The 15,931-nt window shown below is 42.9% G+C and overlaps 1 protein-coding gene across 4 annotated transcripts in view; it reads left to right on the top strand.

The window, feature by feature from the left end:
• Positions 1-14,938, top strand: part of WASF3 (WASP family member 3) — a 121,910-nt gene extending 106,972 nt beyond the window's left edge. For 3 of the 4 annotated variants that reach the window (XM_046664583.1, XM_046664586.1, XM_046664585.1), the window contains 4 exons: positions 3,276-3,451; positions 7,530-7,796; positions 9,165-9,532; positions 11,642-14,938. In XM_046664583.1, the coding sequence (XP_046520539.1) occupies positions 3,276-3,451; positions 7,530-7,796; positions 9,165-9,532; positions 11,642-11,799 (969 nt within the window). In that variant the 3' untranslated portion in view covers positions 11,800-14,938. Of the gene's footprint in view, positions 1-3,275; positions 3,452-6,524; positions 6,692-7,529; positions 7,797-9,164; positions 9,533-11,641 lie in introns of all 4 variants that reach the window. The other variant, XM_046664587.1, reaches the window with a different exon arrangement.
• Positions 14,939-15,931: the final 993 nt, after the last annotated feature.

Below are 15,931 nucleotides of genomic sequence, written 5' to 3'. Positions count from 1 at the left end.
ATGATTATTGTGTCTTTAAAATTACTTGTCCTTTACTTGGCTGTTTTGTCTCCTTCTGCTGTTCCTCAAACACATAAAGTTCTGATAAGAATTTCCTATTCATTCATTTATAGAATGAGTCTTTTTGTTTCTAATGCCTTTAAATGCTGGATGCACAGTGGTGAAAAAGAGAGCTGTTGCCTCGTGAAGATTAGAGTATAGTGGGAGACAATTATCATGCAGCCCCTGGAACTCATAAAGAGGCAGAGAAATTTGAAAATTCTAGTACAAATCTGCTTTATATAGGAATAGAAGATGAGGCAGGATATCCTTCATCTCCCGGGATTTCAGGAGCCCAAGTCACTTTCAGTTTGGAACTAACAAATTTATCTGGAGGAAAAATTAGTTTGGAAAATTTGGGGATAAGAAATCCATTGTTCTTGAACTTTAAGTTTCCTTAGTTTCGTTGTTTAAAAACACTAAAAAATATAATTATTCAAATAAATATGTAGTTGTAAGTATGTGGTTACAATGCTGGATTGTTGTGAAGGAAAAAAATGGGGTGCTGTGGGTGAGATGACAAGGTGGGGGGCTAATGTGAATGAAGTGGAGTGTCAAGGAAGGCCTCTCTCGAGGGTCGTTCACGAGATCCCAGGATGGATGACAGCATTGCAGCAGTAGGTGTGTGGGAGCGTGTGTGTGGGTGAGGGCATGCTGGAGGGGTGAGGGCATGCTGGGGGGGTGGGGGCATGCTGGAGGGGTGAGGGCATGCTGGGGGGGTGAGGGCATGCTGGCGGGGAGGGGGTGCTTCAGCGTCGAGGAGCAGTCTGAGCAGAGGTAGCTCAGGTCGTCCTGGAGTAGGAACAGTGTGGCATATGCTAGGGATTTGATGTAGGCCAGTGTGGTTGGGAGTATAGATGCATCACTGTTAACATTTTGTCAGAGTTGGTTCACGCGTATGTGTCACATGTGTGTTGATGGGTAGATTTGGGGGCTGAACGTTGTAAAGAAAGTTGCAGATATCCTAACACTTAATCCCTAAATATGTGAGCATACACCTCTTAAAAGTAAGGGCAGTAGTTATCCATTTAATACAGAGCTGCTTAATCAGGACGTGTATTGGAATCACATTGAAATCTCCTTCTCTTTTTTCTTTTGGTTTTTAAAAGTATACAAACTATACTGCTGGTTGTAAAATGCTCAGATAACACTGAGGGAAATAAATCAGTTTAGAAAACTTGGGGATAAGTTTCTCCCTTCCCCGAGCATAACTAACCACTGTTAACAGTTTGGTGTGCATATTTTCCAACCTTTTAAGCATTCATAAATATATGCATACACATTTCACAAAGTATTTTTATATACATAGAATTGGACTACACATGACTTATGCACACACATACAGACATATACATATGTTATACATATATTGACATCATTAAAGATGTACTTCATTCTTTTTAACAGTTGTGTAGTATTCCAAGGTATGGATGCTTCATAAACTATTTACCTGTTATTGTATTAATGAATATCTGGGTTGTTCTAGCTTGTTGCTGTTACAGTACTGCAGTGGGTACCCCTGTACTCATGTGTACTCATGTCCTCAGGATAAATTCCTAGAAGTCGAATGTGGGTTTTAAATTTTGAAAGATACCATCATATTGTCCCTGACCTTTAAAAGACAAACCAATTTATACTCTTAGCAAGCTTACTCCAGTCCTGGATATTATTATTGTTATTTTGGTGACCTCCGCCCCCTCAAAAAAACTTAATTTGTGTTACACAAATTAGTTAATAATATCTTTATTAACCATTTATATATGTTCTGGGAATTTCACGTTCACATCCTTCGCCAGTACATTACCTACGCCTCCTGAATACCTCAAAAGCGGTCCACTTCTCTGTCACGCTACCAGCCGTGAGCCGTCTGCCCTCCTTTCACCTACCACCTGGGTAGCTTTCTAACTGGTGTCCCTACCTTTCTCCTTTATCTGTTCTCCACAGGCATCTTTACAAATGCCTTGGTATGTCATCCCTTCCCTTCTGATTCTTCAGTGGTTTCCCACTGCTCTTGGGATAAAGAACAACATTTTTAACCTATCCTTCAAGGTCTTGCCTGCCCTTCAGCTCTTGAGAGCCATTCACCCTAATTCACCAGTTACCTTCTCTCACTTCTCCTAATGTGATGCTCTCCCCTTCCTTCTCAGAGCTGTTGCACATTCTGTCCGCTCTTGGCACATGTCTCATCCGTACTCCTTTGCAGAATTCATGCCCACTCACCCTACACATCTTGTCTCTCAGGCACTCCAGGATACCATCCCTGACTTCCAGACTAGACAGCATTCTGTTTGTAATGCATTTAAACCTTTTACCACATTTGGTAATTAGTCATTTATGTGTATGATTTTGTAGGCTTCCCCCACTGGACAGCAAGCTCCATGAGGGCAGATACCTGTCCCTTTTTTGTTTGCTATTTGCGTCATCAGTGCTTGGCACAGTGCCGGGGACATAGTAGGCACCGTGAGCTCATGGGGCTCAAGCACTGAGTCACATTTACTGAGTGTGTACTCTGTGAAACCATGTGTGGAGGTCCCGTAGAAGGAGCGTAGGACTTAAAAGCACATAGTTCTCCTTAAAGATCAGCAGATCTTATGAGGGGAGCAGGGAAAACTTGTTAACACACATAGAAATAACTGTCCTCACCTTTAAAGAAGCACCTATGTATGTGTTGAATCCATTTTTGCTGGCAAAGTAGGACCAGAGCAAGCATGATTCTTTGTGTGGGCAGGTAAGTTGTTTCTTGTTTTTGTTTTATGTTAAGCTAGTTAGCAAGATTAGCTTAAATATTCTGTAATAATCATAGAAACTGGAAATAGAACATTTTGAATTATTTTTTGCAAGGTGATTGCATGTTAACAAGTTAGTGAGAATTGTGTAGTGGTAGGAAATGATTTCTCTGGGTGGTGTTGCCTGATGTCGTCCGTATAATACAGAGCTAACAGGTACAGTACGTGTCAAACAGCTGAAAGCCGAGGAGAGTGAGGATTCCTTACCAAAAAGGGTGGGAATGGCTCTTGCGGTTGCATCACAGTAAGTTCCGCTTATTTAGGTTGAACAGTTAAGTGTAGTTATTTTTGTTGGGTCTGTGTTAGGGTTTTCTTGACGTTGGAGTGAATGGAATGGGGATGTCTCTTGTGTGCACGTCAGGCTTGTTACCTGTGCGTTACAACTGCATTAACCTGCTCTTTTCCTTCCCTTCTGTCTCGGCATGCTTGCCTTCTTTTCCTGGACATCAGGAGCAAAAGCGTATAGATGGCACAACCCGTGAGGTGAAAAAGGTTAGAAAAGCCAGAAACAGGCGCCAGGAGTGGAATATGATGGCATATGACAAAGAGCTTAGACCCGACAACAGGTTGTCTCAGAGTGTGTACCACGGAGCGTCTTCCGAGGGATCCCTGTCCCCAGACACTAGGTGTGTGTCTTGTGGCAAAGCCTCTGAGTAGTACTTGGTTTATTATAAATGGGAAATGCACCAGTAGCTTTGGTGTTTATATGACCGACAATATGTCTCAAAACTTTCCTTAAAAATTAAATATATGTATTTTTAAATTTTGAAATAATACTTTAAAACTTTTATTTTACATTGGGTTACTTTGTATGATTTTCCATCTCTGACTTACCTTTATTGTTCAGTTAATCTAGATGTAGTGTTTTAATAACATCAATTCTGAATTTGGGCTTAGGAACTGCCAATGAAGTTCATTTTAATTTTAATAACCGTTTGATTCTTTCTCCTCCTCTTTAGCTTAGAATGTTGAATTTCCTCTGCCCTCGGTGTCTAGAAATGATTGATAGGTGGCAATTGATGTGATTAAGGAGTAACTTCATTGTTATTTTCGATAACCTTTTCAGAAAGTGATGAACAAAGGAGACGCTTATTTCCTCGGTTCACTAATCTTATGTATTCTAATTCCAGGAGAAGAATTCTGTTGGAGTTTACTTTAAAAATTTGTTAGCAATTAAGTAAAAATATTTCTTGCAGGTGTGAATGATGTGGTCACTGAGTCACATTTGTCACAAAAGGGATTCGTTGAACAAGAGGAACTGACTAGTCAATTTTAACTTAGGGTTTAATTTCCTATTTCTGCTTTTGTGAAGGGGTCATCTTCCATTTGCATGAATTCTCAGAGCCTTCCATCAGCACTAAAAAAATGTGAGGAGAGTTTGTACACGATCCAAGAAGGTTTCAAAACCAGCCACAACCTGGACATTGTGTTGTATCAGTCCTTTTTAAAAAGTTTTTATCTTTATAACCTCAATGCTTAGCACAGACTCTGCATACAGAAGATGCTTAACATTTGGAGTGCCTGTAAATATTCCTGCCGTAGAAGGGTTGTAGTCATTGGTTGGATACGAGGCAAGTTCTAGGTAATTTTTCTGTACAAGCTGTTATCTGTTAAATATTAGAAAATTATTGGACTTTGAGCTCCAACCTCAAGTTTGAATCTTTTTGTCAGCTTATTTCTATAGAAAATAAGATGATGATACAATTCTGCCCATAGTTCTTTGCGTGGGGGGGGAGGGCGGAGTACTTGAACTTGATGGCCCCCCGGGTGTCAACTTGCTTTTCGTTTTTTTCCCAACTACTTTAGTTGTGATTGTTTACTCGTGCAAAACATACACTTTATTTTGTAATACTACATATATACTCATTTTATTTCAATAGGTACAGATAGAAAATGATTTTTTTAAATCCTCGGTTGAATGATTGATATTCATTCTGGCATCTGAGATTAGATTGATCCATGTTGGGTTTAAAATTGATGGTAATTCAGATTATTTAGTATTCTGCCTTCATATTTATGTTATTTAGATATATCTTTCATTTTTTGAAAAGCAAATGGAATTATATGTTTTATTTCTTTATAATTTCCTTTTGTCTTTTATTGTTCCCTGTGGCCTCTCACTATGTTCGTGCACCAGGTAAATAGATTAGAATTCATCACTGAGCTTGGATTATGTCCCTTAAATTAATTAAGACATTTTTATTTTACTTAATTGTATCACTTTTTTATTATAAAATTAGATTATCTTTTTATATTTGGAAATTACAGGAAAAATTAAAATGCTGTCCATAATCCTATTAAAGAGGCCACTGTTTGCATTTTATTGTATTTCTTTCCTTAGTCTTCTTTCTGTACACAAGTATGTTTCTCTTTTACAAAATTGAAGTCATGCTCTATGTTTTCTATCTTTTAACTTTTTTATTTCTTATATTCATGTTTTAAGTATTATTTAAAAACACGGTTTTTAATGTATGTATCCAGGATGACTGAGGGAAATTTGAATGTCAGATTTCATGGCATGTGTATAAGCTGTTCGTATAAGTAATAGATCTTGACCCAGTCCACATAGACTAATCATCAGTTTTTGTGGTCTCTATAGATGGTCAGGAATGTTTGATTCCCAGTGTGAACTTAGGCTGAGAACTGCTGAAATGCTTGCCCGCTGCTCTCTTTCACGTTATTCAGGAAGAGCGCTGCCTCCATGCTGACCGTCCTGTGTTTTTCCTCATCCTTTCTGGCCCTGTGTTACAGCACCCTGCTCTGCCCATGTCTCCCCACAAGACCCTGGGAGATTCATTTCCTTCTCCCCCGGGTCTCCACTGCTGTACTTCTCGTTTCCACGTCGTCTTCACTCCCGCCAGCTCTGTGTTCTGTAATAGATAATTACTGACAAGCAGGAAGCGCCAGGACCACCCCACTCCTCTCCACATTGGCACAGTGTCATCTGTGGCTGATTCCTACCTTCCTGTCGGGGGTCTTTTTCTCCCCGCAGCTGCCCTCCTCCTCCTGTCTCTTCCAGCCCACTGGTGTCCCCGTTATGTCCCTGTCCACTCTTCAGTGCACCAGTCGCCTCTCCTGCCTGCCCTTCGTCGAAGTCCTGCCCTCCCGCACACTGCCACAGTGCTTGTCCACCTCACACGCACTGCCGTCCTTCACTCCCTCCTTCTCCGCCCCCGTCATTCGCTCCTTTTGGCCTGGTGTCACAAAGCTGCCTTATAAGGACAGCACTCTAAATTATGCCAGAATATTTGTAATTTCTGGCCCCTCATCTTATCAGAAGCACTGTGTATTTAGCTAGATAACTTTGTTTCCTTTAGAAAGTTGTGCCCAGTCTGTAACAGTCACACATACAGAGTCAAGCACACGTCATCAGTGACTTCAGAGTTTTAGGTGTTTACATTTTTAAACTCTGCTAAATCTAAATACAGTCGCCTTCTTCCCCCATTAAACGTATTTTTAACTCACTTGCCAGAAGTTTTCATAGTTCGAAAGACAGTCATAAGCTCACCGTAATCTAGAATTTATGCTGCAATTAGGGAAGAAAAAAGAAGAAAGCAGTCTCTTCTCATTTAGAAAGCCTTTCTGGGCTGCGCCACGCTCCGGTTAAGGGAGGCTGCGTCTGAATCCACAGGTGGAAGCTCATGGGTGTCCTCCTCGCTCCCTCCACATCCCCAATGTGTGTTTGCCTGTTTCCTTCAGAGAGAGAAACACAAGCTGAATCCTAACAGAAACCTGCAAATAAATGTGAGAAAAGTAAGAACAAGAAGAGAAGAGTGGGAGAGAAGGAAAATGGGCATTGAGTTTATGAGTGACGCAAAGAAACTGGAGCAGGCAGGGAGCACGAAAGAGGACAGAGTGGCCAGAGGGTTTGTCGTTTTGCTTTCTTGGGTTCCCAGCCCTGGTTTCTGTCCTGCTTTGGCCGTCAGGGGAGGACGTGCAACCCCTACTGACAGCGTGTCCTGTAACCGTAACCCGGGCCGGGAGCACTACCTGTTACTAACGCCCATGGCGCCGTGCGGCTGCGGCTCTCCCGGGTTCCCGCGCTCCCTCCAGGGGCCCGCTGCCGTCCGGGCACCAGCCTCTCGCTCAGCCCTGCGAACTAACACCAGGTCTCTGTTCCTTTCCAAGCCTCGCTCAACTGCGCATTCAGAGGAAGCAGGAAGGCCTTTCCATATTGCACCACATTCTCTCTTTGTTTTTTGGCTAAACAGGTTTCTTCTGTTTAGGAAAAACACAATTCACTGTGTTGCATTCTTGATTTCTTTTTCTGTTCTTACTGTTAATGTTTATCCAGTTCACCTGCCATTTTATAATTTCTAATTATATACTGTCAGTTTCATTGCCACTGAAATCCTCTGTCTTAGATGCTGTTTTTAAATTAAATGGAATTTATCTTGTAGCCTTCTCTCTGAGAAAAAAGTGTGCTGAAATATTCTGAAAATGGGGCTCTGCGGTTTCCCGCCTGCCGATCTCTGCCTGACTCACTTCCAGGCTGTGACTCTGAATCCGTGTAACCCTGGGCTTGCTGCTAAAGTCCTAATTACGTTGTTGCTTGGAAGCTCGCACGGGGCTGGACTAGTTGATAGTAGAAGAAATAAATGTGTGCTTTCTGTGCACTGGCAATGTTATTGTTCAAATATATGCTTATGCCTGTTAGGGGAAATTTTTTTTAAATTTCTTCCACCCCTTTTTCTTGACCCTCAGGTCCCACGCATCGGATATTACAGATTACTCTTATCCGGCCACTCCCAACCATTCTCTGCACCCGCAGCCTGTGACGCCTTCTTACGCTGCTGGCGATGCGCCACCGCACGGGCCCGCAAGCCAGGCCCCCGAGCATGAGTACCGACCGCCCTCTGCCTCGGCGAGGCACATGGCCCTGAACAGACCTCAGCAGCCGCCACCGCCGCCCCCGCCACAGGCCACAGAGGGGTCGCAGGCCTCTGCACCCATGGCTCCAGCAGACTACGGGTAATTCAGAATGCCTTGTGCTCTGCTCGCTGCTTGGAATCTTGCTGTGTGCTGTGTAAGAATTTTAACCGAACAGTCATACTTTAGAGGCCAGAATGCAGCCAGGAATGACTGGATAGAGATACTATCAGTTATGACAAATTCTATGTTAAAAAATACAGTGTCAACACTCCCCTTTTTTGTTACAGATAAATCTCAGGTTTGTGTCTGTATTCACGTACACATCCCCTTTATACACATATTTGTGTATATTTGAATGGATCCTAAGCCAAGGTGTTGATAAAGGATGATATGCCAATTTTATGAACCTGTCCTACATCCTGAAGTTTCTTTACATATCCTAGGTGAACCGCAGAGAAATATGACAAATGAAAACTAAAACACAGCACCCCAGGCGTCACTTCTTATGCTTGGCTGGACAATCTCCTTTCGTGGTCTCTTGGTGCCCTGACATTATTCTGGCACCAGTCTCTCTTGTTTTCTGTCATTGGAGTAGAATTCAAACACCTCCTGAAAAAGACCCTCATGTTCAAATGTTTCTTAATTTAAGCACCTGTCTGTGTTCTAGCAGGCTGTCTTTAGTGCCCTCATTTTTCGCTTTGACCCTGATCCTTAAAGAGTTAGTCTCCTCAAAGTCAGTGCCCAGGAAGGTTGAATACGTGTTTCCGTTAACAAGTGTATTCTTTAATCCAGAGTGTCATGCTTCACTTTCTAAACTTGTGTCCCTCAACTTTCAGCTGTGTTCCCCCTGCCCACACAGTCCTGGGTTCTCTCTAAGTCGGGATTCTCAAGTGTGTTCTGAGGCTGTGACTAAGTGTCAGGCAAAGACGGACAGGGTCTCTGGTCTAGTTGGTTTGGAAAACCCTTGGCTAAATAGAATACAGCAGATTTCTTGGTGTAGGACTTTTCAAAGCATTTGATATTCTAATGGGCATTGTGGGTTTGGGGATTTCCATGGGATGGGATATAAAATACAGAAATTTCCGAATCTGATTGACCACAGAACCCTTTAAGACAGGTTTGTGAGTCACCCACTTCTGAGATGCCTGGTATAAAGGATGCCTTTTTGCTGCTTTTCTTAACCTCTGCCCTCAACTATTTTGTTCTAGCATTCCGCAGAAGATGACTTTTTGAGTGGTTATCTTTTTGGCACATTTCAGTAGATGATCTTGAGTTCCATCATAGTGAGTAATGTAGACCTGTGGAAATAACTGGCCCTGTGTGGATATTTACATCCTGCCATGGTTTAAATTCAAATGACAGGATGTATTGTGTTTGGGGGGAGCCTTTCTGTGAGGCATATGCGAAGCTCAGGGGATGTGACCTCTGTTGCTGCTTTGGTGACTGTGTGTTTCGTCTCTTTTTCAGGATGCTCCCGGCGCAGATAATTGAGTATTACAGCCCCTCGGGACCGCCGCCCCCACCGCCGCCTCCCGTGATTCCCTCAGCACAGACTGCGTTCGTCAGTCCTCTCCAGATTCCCATGCAGCCCTCCTTCCCGGCGTCGGCTGGCTCCTCCTACACGGCTCCTCCCCACCCTCCCTCCTCGGGGCTCCTGGTCACAGCCCCGCCTCCTCCGGGCCCCCCACCGCCCCCACCAGGCCCCCCTGGCGCAGGCTCTTCTCTCTCTTCCTCCCCCATGCATGGCCCCCCAGTAGCTGAGGCAAAGCGACAGGACACTGCACAACCACCGATAAGTGACGCCCGGAGTGATCTGCTTGCTGCTATTCGAATGGGTAAGTGGAGCACCCACATGCACACGCATCCTCAGAGAGATTCACTGTCTCCAACCAGCTACATCCTAGTCTTCTTCAAATATCTACTCTCTACACTCAGTCATCTTTTAGAATAAAATTACAGCAGGCTTGTTTGATTTTTTTTTTTAAACAGTAAGTGTGTTTTACGTAATGATAAAGAATTGAGAATTCAAGGAAGCTTTACTTGACTAGCAATAGGTAATCAAAGTGATCATTAATTAGTTGGATCTTTTCTCTGCATTCTACTCTAAGGGTAAAAGTATAAATGAAAGAAAATGAGCTCATATCAGTGATCTAGTTTTTAAAAAAAATCTAGGATATGTCCTCGACTTTTCATATTTTTAGCTCGATGCGCTCAGCCAGTAGTTTTTCAACCTTTATTCAGCAGCAAATCTCTTTTGTCAGATGAAAGTCCTGCACTGAACCCCAGAACATGAAGCATCCAGAAGTAGAGCATCTCTGGTCAGGTCAGGGTGGGAGCCCGGCTGCTCACCCATGTGGGCCTGCCCCTCAGAGCCACATTGGACGTCTCTTCCACATCACTTATTCTTCACCCCAGGGCGTGGCTCTGGCGGTCAAGGGCCACCCTGAGGTTGTGGGAATACTCCAGGCGTTCCTCATGCAGGGGTGCTGCATGCCTCTCGGTCACAGTTGTGTGGGGATGACTCAGGGGAGCCTGGCTGCAGCAGCAGCGGCATCATTCACAGGACAGGACGGTACGGCCGCTGCCTTTGCTCGAGCAGCCTGAGTGAGGCACACATGCCTTCCTGCAGGTCCCAGGGCTCTCTGTGTGTCTAGAACATCTTTGACACACTTTGATTTTGTCAAGAAAAGAGTCCCAGAGTTATAATACCTGGTTGATAAGGAATTTGGGGTCATAGTACGACAGTAGTTCTGCTTTTTCACGCCTGTAAGCCCTGTCCAGTAAGAGCGACACGTAACCTGGATCTGATTGTGAGGAAACCTCTGACAAACCCAGATCAAGGGACATTCTACAGAAGAGTTGCCTGTGTTCTTCAATAACGTGAAGGTCATAAAATGCTAAGACTGGAGAGCTGCCCAGATTAAAGGACATTAATGAGGCGTGGCAATTGATGCCACGGGTGATCTCCCATTGGATCCCGAACCTGGTGGAACGCTTTTCACTTGCTGTATTAGGTCTATTCGCAAAATTGAAATAAAATTTGTAGAATAGATGGTATTATTGAATCTATGCTATTAGATTGTATCTGTGCTAGTAGTCTGGTCTTGATCATTTTTTTTTTTAGGAATTATACATGAAGTATTTCAGGGGCAGAGGGACATTATATGCCACTTATTCTCAAATGGCCCAGCAAAAAGTATGTGTGTTTGTATAAATGAGAATGACAGAGAACGACTGCCAAAACAAATGTGATCAGGTGTTACCAGGTGGGGAATCTGGGTGTAGGGTATATATGGGAATGTTTCTCTACCAGTCTTACAGCTATTCTGTAAATCTAAAATTATTTCAAAAGTTAAAGAATTAATACATTAAATCATCAGATATTTTGTTACTTATTAAGCAAGAGAGTAGACAGTTGTATTTTATATTCATTTTCAACAATAAATGTTGAAACAGAGGTTTCTCGGTTACCTCGCCAGGTTAGTCAAGAGCTACTAGTGTAGAACACTGGTCCCCAAGCCTTTAGAGTACAGCGCTGTCCAGGAAAGTGTTCTGTAATGGTAGAAATGTTCCGTGTTCTATGGTCCAGGAGGGTAGCCAGTAGCCACAATAAACTTACCATCACATAGCCACCCATGGCTGGTGGCTGCCCTACTGGATAGTGCACCTCTGCCATTTCCACATGGTGTCCACATGCACAGAAATTCTACTTAATTTTTTTATATTTCAACACGTTACTTTGCTATAAAAAACTTAGGACTTTGAGTGCACAGTCTTTTTTTTAGTCATGAAACTTCCATTTCCCAAGCTTTCCTCCTCTCAAATTTCCAAAACTTTTCATCCTTAGTGTCAGTAGAAAGAAAAAAGTCAAACAGACTTGCTAGTTTGTTTTAATTTGGAGCAGGCAGAGGGTCTTAACTCTCCACTGTGTGCCGTGTCTTCAGGAATTCAGCTGAAGAAGGTGCAGGAGCAGCGAGAGCAGGAGGCCCGGCGGGAGCCGGTCGGGGACGACGTGGCCACCATCCTGTCCCGGCGCATTGCCGTGGAGTACAGCGACTCCGACGACGACTCGGAGTTCGATGAGAACGACTGGTCCGACTGAGGCTGTGCGCAGGGGACGGCTCGGTGACGAGGCCGGTGGCCCACCAGGAGACCGTGTGTTGGAAGTGTATCGAAGATCTTAAGTGGTCTCAGCACTCACATAGTGATATTATAATCCTGTAGCTTAGCAACTTTTGTATTAATAATGTGATATTGCTTTTGCACATCCAAAACTTCTGGGTTTTTTCAGTATTTACTGTGTAATACTTAAGTGCCACTAAACATAGCAACTCGTGCTGCACATGAGGAAATGCGCTGTAACTACTGCGTTGTCCTGAAACAGCATTCTGCTTCCTTTTTCTTGGCCATGAAAGTGTTCAGTGCAGTTTGGGTTTACTCTCACTGATCATTATAATCTTGCAGACTTGCCCTGTGTTTGTGAAGCTGCCTGGTGTTAGGTCTTTGCAAGATTAACGACTGTGTGTCAGAGTGATGTCTTCCAATCAGTGAGTGATACTGTTTCAACTTTTGTTTTTTTAACGTGTTTCAGAAGAAGTTGGTTCTAGAGGGAGAGGTTTAACAAGTAAGGAGAATCAAATGTTTCTGCTTTCAGTGTTTTGCTTGGTATCCTCTGTGTGAATTTGGATGTTCTGTTGAAGAATTTCATTTTCTTTTCACGCTCTCATGAAGTGTGAAATTGGAAGGGTCATTTTCAGGCAGGATTCCCTGTGGGCGTTCACTTAGTCCCTGCTTCTTGATGATGTTTGTAAGAGGTTTCAGCAGCTCAATCAGAATGAAAATGAAGAACAGGGTTCTTTTTCCTCCAGAGGCCACTGGGGATGACACTCAAACATTTGACACCGCTTCGGCTTGGGGGCCCGCCAGCACAGACACGAGTGGTCAGGGGCTAAGGGCCGAGGTGGGCAGAGCTGCTGGGTGTCAGCCCGGGGAGCACAGGAGACCTGCCCATGTTATTTCCCGGGAGCCCTGTCCCGGGTGCGGCCAGCTGGAGTTTTAGCTCCTCAGCGTGCTGCAGAGAGCGCTTCACGCGGTACCTCACTCCACTTGTGCTGAATTTTAAAAGCTTAGACTTAGGTGAAAGTAGGTATTGACAGCTATTCGCATTTCCTGGTGCTGTGGCCAGATTAGGGATCGACCACCGAGTAGGGCCTTCGCTCTCTCCTAGAAGCACACGTTCTCTGTCCTCACTAATGTTGTCGTTGGCACATTACGTTTTCAGAAGTACCTCAGATTGGAGTAGACCTGTAGCCGTGGCAAGTCCGTCTCCTCTCACCGTTGCCCTTCCTGTCACTCTTCCCCATGGGAATATGAGAGTCCCACGGGGTTTGCTTTCCTGGCGACTGCGAACCATTGGGAAACCCGTGAATGAGAGCTTATATTTTGTAATTCCAGATGAAGGATAACTGCTTGTTTAGAGTAGATAAATGCCCCAGGCTTTCACTGTAGATATGATTTCACAAATACACTAAGACACTTTACTAACTAAGGGATTCTTACCTGTGTACAGCATTTCAAATGCGTTGCAGTTATTAGTGACTCTGTCGTAGCGAAGGCATCTTTAGCTAAAGACAGTTGTTTGTATTGATGGAGGAATGTAAACAGGATGTGACTCATGGGTTTTTGTTACTGAGTTCTCCTGAGGAAATCAGGCTGCCCCCCAAATCTTGTCTGCATGTCACTGAGTGCACACTTGGGGGTTTGTGGGTGGTCATCACATGAAGCCTGTCCGCTGGATTTTAGTCACATGGATTTTGAAACTCTAAAATGCCTAATGTCTGCGTCCGCTTTCCAAGCCCATGTTTCCACCAGGGCAGCTGAGTCTCCTCTGCCAGACGAGCATCTTGGGCACAGCCTCTTGAGTTTCTGTTTCTTGGAGCTAGTCACCAAGTGGCTGTCACCATAATTTTATTGAATATAAGTAATAGTCATTAATGAACTTTTAAGTTTCTCTCTCTAATTTCTCTCCTTTTTCCCCCTCCATGTAGAGGCCTACTGTGTTGGCATTATTCTTGGGACTTTTACCATTATAGTCTTACTTTGTGTTTATTACAATGTTTTGTCTTTATTGTTATGTTGAATTAGGAGCTCCCTGTATAATTCTAGAACTTGTATTCGGTAATGCTTCTTTGTTTTCTATGTTCCTTCTCTTCTCAGGATGGAGAGAATGCATAAAGCTACCACCCATGTCAGGATTTCTTCTGTTTATATCTATTACAGTAATATTAGTGGCACTTTATTCATAAATATTCATAAGCCTCTTAATTATTAGTTGTCTTCCTGTAGCTTAATCAACCAGTTATTTTCAGCTTGATTTTCTGACTGTGAAAAAGCTGTTGCCCTGATGTGTTATATAGCCTTTAAAAGAATGGAAAAGGACTAAAATCCAGTTTAGATTATTTTTGCAGTATTTTTCTCAGCAAATTTGATTTATTCTAAAATTTAAGTCCAGGCTTTGTCTAATATGGTATTACATGAAAAGGAGAAAGTGAAGATTTTGAATTTTCGGTTTTCATTTTCAAAAAGGATTTACGAAAAAAATGGAAAAAAACATTTAAAAGTATATTTCATATCTATGAATTTTACATTTTAAAGTAGTTATATATGGTAAGGTTATTTTAAATTGTCCCCAGTTTTTTCTCCATATATATTTGAGTTTAATTTCCTGTAAGCTTTTTTCTCATGTCGTAGATTTAGGCAGGGGGGTGAGAAAATCACTCAGTACCACACATTAGCTACACAGACTCGATGTGGTTGAGCAAAGGCACATGATTTTCTGTTGTTCACCCCAAACCATAAGATTTGGTGCACTTATGTTTCTCTTTAGTAAGTATACTGTTAGAGAATTAACATTTTCAGTTCAGTAAATTTTAGAATATCAGAATCTTTTCTGAGCACCAAGTGGCTAGGTTGTAAAAGTTTTGTAATAATTTGCAACTGAAATACATGATACATTTAATCCATTAAAGACTAGTGGGAATGTATCAGCCAGAGTAGCAAGTAATTTTCGTTTTATAAATCAGAGTATCTGTCATCTTGGAGTATTACCAATGCTGTTGTAAATTGAATTTAAAGTGGTGTTAAAAAAACACTCCTGTTAAACAATTTTTATCTGTTTGTATATCTTACTATAGATTATGTACAAGTAACATCTAAATAAAGTTACACTTTTAACCCTAAAAGGTTTTGCTTATTTATAATAGTATTATATGTTTAACTCTTTTGGGGGAGGAAAAGTTAGAATTTGGGGAGGGTGGGCTTTTTAATTAAGGACATTTAATTTCGTTATTAGATTACAAAAGATAGCACTCTGATTTCCATTTAAATTTCTACATAATCTGTGTGTAGCCGAGAGTTCAGGTGGGATTCCGTGAGTGACTCAGAGAAGCCCCAGCGTAGTTAGAAAGCAGCAGCCATTTCGGGAGCAGGAAGCAACATGTTCAGAAGATAAAGGTGTTTTAACCACATCTAGTCGTGATAATAACAGTGACTAATTACTCTGTAGCATTCATTGCTTATAGGATGCTTTCGTTTAACCCTTAAAATAATCCTGTCAAAGGAGCTTCCTCTCTCTTACGTATATGAGGGAGCTAGAGTGAAGTCAGGATGCTCGCTCAAGGGCCCAGTAGACAGAAAACTCAGTCACGGGGTAGAGTTGCCTGTGGGGAGCAAGTGGGTGTTGAGATTGGTGGGTGAGTGGGGCTGTCCGTGCTGGGGAAGGCAGCCTGGCGTCAAGGCTTCTCTCACAGCCACCTTTGAGCTGCCCGCACACACGGTGTCCCCCTCTCCCGGAGCCCGTGTCACCCAGTGTCAAAGCAGCTTCTTTGTGTGGTCTCCCCCGAGACTGTGTTCTCCGTGAACTGCATTCATATCCTGATAGCCTCAGTACAGGGTCCCGTCTCCTGGACAGTGAGCGGCTCCTGTTGAATGATTAGGTGAATGATGGATTTCTGAGAGTTTTTTTACAAGAAAGTTTATTGTGTGTAACTTTAAAAATGTGAGGTATTTTACCAGGAACCATGTGTGTCCTCCCTATTAGTACTTGTCACTGGATGCATAGCCCACTTTGTTTGGTGTTTTCCCCAAGAGACCAAGCTCGGTGAGCAGGCATGGGGCCTCTTGTGTCCTGTTACAGCCTCTTTATCAAGCCCAGCGCCTGGCGCTGAACAGGTGTT

The sequence above is a fragment of the Equus quagga genome, chromosome 6 (genome assembly GCF_021613505.1).
Source record: "Equus quagga isolate Etosha38 chromosome 6, UCLA_HA_Equagga_1.0, whole genome shotgun sequence".
Classification (NCBI taxonomy): Eukaryota; Metazoa; Chordata; class Mammalia; order Perissodactyla; family Equidae; genus Equus; species Equus quagga.
Note: the sequence above shows the minus strand (reverse complement) of the source record. Positions and strands in the feature narration are given on the sequence as shown.